Source organism: Mandrillus leucophaeus, unplaced genomic scaffold (assembly GCF_000951045.1).
Source record: "Mandrillus leucophaeus isolate KB7577 unplaced genomic scaffold, Mleu.le_1.0 Scaffold13, whole genome shotgun sequence".
Classification (NCBI taxonomy): domain Eukaryota; kingdom Metazoa; phylum Chordata; class Mammalia; order Primates; family Cercopithecidae; genus Mandrillus; species Mandrillus leucophaeus.
The window spans coordinates 4,568,965-4,575,206 of record NW_012101254.1 but is presented as its reverse complement, the minus strand read 5'-3'; the positions used below and the strand labels follow the sequence as shown (position 1 = coordinate 4,575,206).

At 52.1% G+C, this 6,242-nt stretch overlaps 2 protein-coding genes across 3 annotated transcripts in view; one reads left to right on the top strand and one right to left on the bottom strand.

The window, feature by feature from the left end:
• The window catches only part of DNAJC5G (DnaJ (Hsp40) homolog, subfamily C, member 5 gamma), a 49,966-nt gene that overhangs the window by 4,221 nt on the left and 39,503 nt on the right, over positions 1 to 6,242 (top strand). The gene's annotated exons all lie outside the window — the stretch shown is intronic.
• SLC30A3 (solute carrier family 30 (zinc transporter), member 3) overlaps positions 1 to 6,242 on the bottom strand; it is a 27,686-nt gene that overhangs the window by 9,426 nt on the left and 12,018 nt on the right. For both annotated transcript variants that reach the window (XM_011972631.1, XM_011972630.1), the window contains exon 2: positions 842 to 914. In XM_011972631.1, coding sequence (XP_011828021.1) covers positions 842 to 914 — 73 coding nt within the window. The remainder of the gene's footprint in view (positions 1 to 841; positions 915 to 6,242) is intronic.

The following is a 6,242-nucleotide window of genomic DNA, read 5'->3' as shown; positions in this document are numbered from 1 at the left end:
CCCACCCTTAAGCCCCGCCCCACTGCCAAAGCCCCATTTCCCCGCGCCAGAGCCCGGTGAAGGCGGCGGGAGCGCCCCGCCACCCGAGTTCTGGAGAACTCCTCATCTCCGCAGCCCCGTCCCCCAGGCGAGCTAGCCCCTCCTCTGCACAAAGTCCCGCCCACCGGTTCCAAGCCTCGCTCCTCAAGCCCAGGGACCTCACGACCAACCTTCGCCCAACGACCATCACTCTGTGCATGCCTGCACGGGGGGTGTCGCCCACCAAGCGGAGGCAGAAACAGGGGCGGACCCATTACCTATCTCCAGAGAACCAGAAAGAACGTGAGATGAGCGGTGACACACGGAGATTCCAGGGACTCCAGAAACCCCTCTACGGAGAATCTGGGGTCGGAATTCACTAGCCAAATCTGCTGCCAATCACTGTACCGCGAATGATCATTTATTTTTATACAGAAACATTGGGTGGCAAGCTTCCTGCTCTCCTTCAACCCATTGTTATCCCTGCTTTTCAACTGAGTAAACTGAGACCCAGAGGAAGAAGAGTCCAAGGTCACGAAGGCTGTGAATAAAGGGCCCAGCCTGGACCCCCAACCTCTTTCCCTCCCGGGCTCTGGATGCCGCACTGGCAACTGGAGAGCGCGCACAGTCCTCTTACCGGCGGGGGCGGCCAGTGGAGTCGAGCCGCCTTTTTGGTGTCACGGCCACTGTTTATGGAGAGGGGGCTGAGGGGCAGCGTGTCAGCCAGTGATTCCCATCCTCCACACCTGCAGCGCCCTTCCGGACATTACCGCATTCTGCCTCATTTGGGGGAAACTAAAACCCAGGGGCGGGAGCGACTTACAGCAAAGTCGGTGGCCGAGCCTCAAGTCGAAGCTTCAAATGCTCAATGTTCTCTCCCCTCGCACCTGCCGCCACTGTAGAATGGGAGGGGGTGGGAAGAGGATTGTGCACTGGAAGCTATGACAGTCTGTGAAGAGGAGGGTCCGTAGGAGGAGGGGAGAGAGCGAGCAGGGATGGGGAAGCGTGGAGGGTGGGAATGGTTAGTAAGCCCAGGCAAGAAACTCATCAGCCGCATCCTTCAGAACACACTGGGCGTCCTGAACTTAGGCTTCTGGGGACAGACACCTACCCTCGACAGTGTTATTCCAACGAGACTGCGAGTGCACTTTCAAAAAACAAAACAAAACAAAACAAAAAAACGGGAGCACGTGCCAGATACAGTGGTTGGAAGTGAGGGGGTTAACCCGGGAGAGCTTCGCGGAGGAGGTGAGGCTTAAACGGATTAGGCAAGCTGGGCGGCGGGCTGGCTGTTCCGGCGGGGGAGAGTGTGGCTTGGCTCGTGCCAAGGTGTGCGGGCGGCGCGTGCGAAGGGACTGTCCTGTGCGGCGGCTGCGGAGCCGCACGGGAGAGCCACAGGGGCTGCGCGCGCCCTCCGCGCCATCCCCGCCCCCGGCTGCGCCAGCCTTTCCTCGGCACCCGCCCCCGGCCTCCCCGGTCCAAAGCCCACGCTGGGTGAGAGGGCAAGGGAGAGAGGGGGTCTTTCTCCCTCCAACCTCCCCTTAAGGCGCGGAACTTGAGGGACCTCTGTTTCTCCTCGGGTCACAGGGAGGCAAATTGAGGTGGCCAGAGGGGGAAACCACCGGACAAGGTCACCTTGTCGGGCTACTTATCAGAGTCAAGGTGGAACCCAAGTCCCTGCCTAGCTATGCCAGGGCTCTGGGTACGTCGGGCCCGGCGCCGTCGGTTTTCTAAGCGCCGCACCCATCCTAGGGCTCTCCCCAATTCTGAGAACCCTGGAGCTGGGATGCGCAGGGGCCACCGCGCACTCCGCGGCTCGGATGCGGTAGCCTGGCCCGTAGAGACCTGGGCGGGTGAGCTCGAGAATGGGGAGAAACTGCGGGGCCCCATGCGGGGAACGGGATTCTTGGCACGGCTCAGCCGATGACGACAACAGGGGACATAACAACAATGGCTTCCTCCGGGATTTCCCTTCCCGGGCAGCCGGCGCGGCCAGCAGCCTCGAGTGCCGGGAGGGGGCGCAGACGCCCTCACGTGCCCTGCCCGCCCCCGCTGGGAGCCAGCAGGCGGGGAAGGCAGGGGCGCCTCGCAGCGCGTAGCCAAACGTGCCGCCTCCAGAAGCCGAGGGCGCCGGCGGTGGGAATACCAACCTTCACTTGAAAATTTATGTAAGGAAAGCTTGGCAGCGAAACAGGGTGCTTGCACCTGTTCCTCAAAGAGCTATCAAATGGCCCTGTGAAAATCTTTGCAAAGGGCCCTCGCGAATGCCAGGCCTCAAGTGCGATTCTCTGCACTGAGGTCAGGCTTTAAGCTGGGCTAGAGATTTCAGGCAAAATTTAAAATGTAAGCATGTGGACAAGAGTGAACACCTGACAAGTCCAAGCCAAGCTGAAGAGCATGGACAGAGGAGGCAACTGGAGGTCCAACTTCTACTCCATTCTCCACTCATATGTCACCTCCAGGAAGCCTTTCCTGACTTTCTTTTCCCAGACAGGGTATGTGTCCCTCCCTGCTTCTCTCAAGGCTCACACTGTGCTTATCTGATCCCAGCACTCACCTCATGGTGATGAAGTCCTTTGCTTGTCTGTCTGCCTGCTACAGGGCAAGCTCCCTGAAGGCAAGAATTGTGTCTTTCTCATCTGTGTTCCAAAACCCCACTCATGGCTGGCACACAGTCCTCAATTAAGCCATCCCAGAAAGGAGGAGCTAGCTGAGTGGAAGCAGGATGGAGGAGGGAGGATTTTAGCTGGTCACAGGGAGAATGAGGGAGGGCGGTAGCTTAAATGTCACTGCCTCGGGGAGGCCTTCCCTGGCCCCCACACTAGGTTAATTCTCATGTCATACACTCTCATCACACAACACTTTTTCTGTCTTTTTTTTTTTTTTTTTTTTTCTTTTTGGAAACAGGGTCTCACTCTGTTGCTCAGGCTGGAGTGCAGTGGTACAAACAAGGCGCACCACAGCCTCGACCTCCTGGACTCAAGTGATCCTCCTGCCTCAGCCTCCCAAAGTGCTGGTACTACAGGTGTGAGCCACTGTGCCGCGTCAACACACTATTTTTTTCTTTCAGCATTGATCATACTGTAAGTAAATTGTTACCTGGGAATTATTTGTTTCATCATTTGGTTTCCAGGCTACCATAATCTGGTTTTCCTCCTACTTCACTGGCTGTTTATTTTCAGTCCCCTTTGCTGGTTCCTCCCCACCTTCTCAATATTTTCTTGCTGAATTAGACTAGGCCTTGGTCACTGTCTTGTCTTCCTTCCACATTCACTCCCATGGAGCTATCATCCAGTTTCCGGTCTTTAAATACTATCCAATAACAGCAGAAAGTAATGATTGTTGAAGCTAGATGTTGGGTACATAGAGAGTCACTGTATCATTCTCTCTATTTTTGTATGGGTTTGAATTTTTCTATTAAAAATGATTAAAAATAGCCTGGCGTGGTGGCTCACACCTGTAATTCCAGCATTTTGGGAGGCTGAGGCAGGCAGATCACTTGAGGTCAGGAGTTCGAGACTATCCTGACCCCATCTCTACTAAAAAATACAAAAATTAGCTGGGTGTGGTGGCATGCAACTATAGTCCCAGCTACTTGGGAGGCTGAGGCAGAAGAATCACTTGAATCCGGGAGGCGGAGGTTGCAGTGAGATGAGATCGTGCCGCCGCACTACAGCCTGGATGACAGAGTGAAACTCCATCTCGTAAATAAATAATAAATGGCATCTGTTCGGTGGTGACTGTCAGATCTCTCAGTTGGACTCCAAACTCATATATCCACATGTCAGCTTGACATCTCTTCCTTCTTGTCTGGTAGGCAGGCCTATCAAGCTCCATAAGTCCAAAAGTGAGCCCCTGATTGTCACCTCATCCTGAACCTTCTGTTTCTGCAGTCTTCCCATGTCAGAATATGGTAACTCCATCCTCCCATCTGCTCAGGCCAGACATCCTAGGGTCATCCTCGACGACTCTATTTTCACTCTACATCTAAGCTGTCAGCAAATCCTGATCCCGCCTTTTCCAAACCACCATCATCTGTCTTCTTGATACTGCAGTAGCCTCCTCCATGGTCTCCACGTTTCCATCCTTACTGCCCTCTAGTCTGTTCTCAACCAAGCAGCTAGGTAAACATAGGTCAGATTTGTCACTCGCCATCATACTCAGAGTACCAGCCAGAGTCCTTCTAATGGCCTGTAAGGGGTCCTACAGAATTTAGCTCCAATGATCTCATTTCACACTTCTCCCACCTCACTCCCCAGCCATCCTGGCCTTCTTGTGAGTCCTACAACACACCAGGTATGCTCCCATCCCAGGGCCTTCACATTTGCTTATCTCACCAGCTGTAACGTACTCTGCCAGATGTACTCATGACCTACCTCCTCACATGCTTCAGGTCTTGACTCAGATATGATCTGGCCAGGCCCTCTCTTTTTGTTCTTTTAAAAACTGCAACCTCGCTGGATGCAGTGGCTCACACCTGTAATCCCAGCACTTTGGGAGGCCGAGGTGGGTGGATCACCTGAGGTCAGGAGTTTGAGACTAGCCCGGCCAATATGGGGAAACCCCGTCTGTACTAAAAATACAAAAATAAGCCGGGCGTGGTGACACGTGCCTGTAATCCCAGCTACTCTAGAGGCTGAGGCAGGAGAATCACTCAAACCTGGGAGACGGAGGTTGCAGTGAGCCGAGATCTTGCCACTGCACTCCAGCCTGGGCAACAGAACAAGACTCCATCTCGAAAAACAACAACAACAACAACAACACTGAAACCTCTCCCCCAACATTCTATTTCTATTCCTTGCTTTATTTTTCTCCATAGCCATCATTACCATCTAACACACTGCATATTTTACTCATTTTGGTTTTTTTTTTTTTTTTTGAGACGGAGTCTCGCTCTGTCACCCAGGCTGGAGTGCAGTGGCCGGATCTCAGCTCACTGCAAGCTCCGCCTCCCGGGTTTACACCATTCTCCTGCCTCAGCCTCCCGAGTAGCTGGGATTACAGGCGCCCGCCACCTCGCCCGGCTAGTTTTTTTGTATTTTTTAGTAGAGACGGGGTTTCACCGTATTAGCCAGGATAGAACTCATTTTGTTCATTGTCTGCCCCTCTCGCCAGAATGTAAGCCCCATGATGGCAGAAATTCTGTCTGTTTTGCATGCTGCTGTATCCCCAGAACAGGGTCTGGTACATAATAGCACCCAGTAAATATTTGTTGAAGGTCTTAATGAACTCTGTCTCCCATATTAGGCTCTAATCTATGAGGGAAGAAAAAGAGTTTGACCACTTATTGTTGTATCCAAGGTACTAGGCATATATCCGTGCTTGGTTGATATTTGTTGAGTAAGTGAATTGATTAAGGAAAAGAATAGTTTATGGGGAGAAATGGTGTGAGAGCAATGGTACAGAGGTGAAGAAAAACAGAAATATTTAGTGAGGAGACCCATTTGATTGCTGTGAAAGGTTCACTTTAGGACAACAGTAGACAATGAGTTTGAAGGGGTAAATTGGCATAAGGTCAGAGTTCACTGCCAGATTTCAAAAGTGGTTTTGCATCTTGTGTGATGCTGTGAGCAAAGTAGTAAGATGGAAGCATGCTTTAAGAACAGTGATCCTAGGCCGAGCACGGCGGCTCAAGCCTGTAATCCCAGCACTTTGGGAGGCCAAGACAGGTGGATCACGAGGTCAGGAGATCGAGACCATCCTGGCTAACACAGTGAAACCCCGTCTCTACTAAAAAGAATACAAAAAACTAGCCGGGCGAGGTGGCGGGCACCTGTAGACCCAGCTACTCGGGAGGCTGAGGCAGGAGAATGGCGTGAACCCAGGAGGCGAAGCTTGCAGTGAGCCCAGATCACACCACTGCACTCCAGCCTGGGCGACAAAGCAAGAGAACAGTGATCTGGGAGCAGTATCCAGGATGAAGCCAGCAATGGGGAGAAAAGTTAGGAGGCTAGGACACCAGCCAGTGTGATATGGAAATCCTTTAACTGGGGTGCATCAAGGCTGTGGGAGCTGAGAAGAGACAAATGAAACAGAGATTTTGAAAAAAAAAAAAAATCAAGCTTTTTTAACCTAAATTTGGGGAAAAGAATGAGTCTCCAGTCTTACAAATAGTCGTAACATTAACAGAAATGGAGAAACAAACAAACAAACAAAAAACAGTCCAGAGGGAAAATGATGAATTCAGATTTTAGAGTGCGGTTTTTCTTTTTCTTTTTTTAATT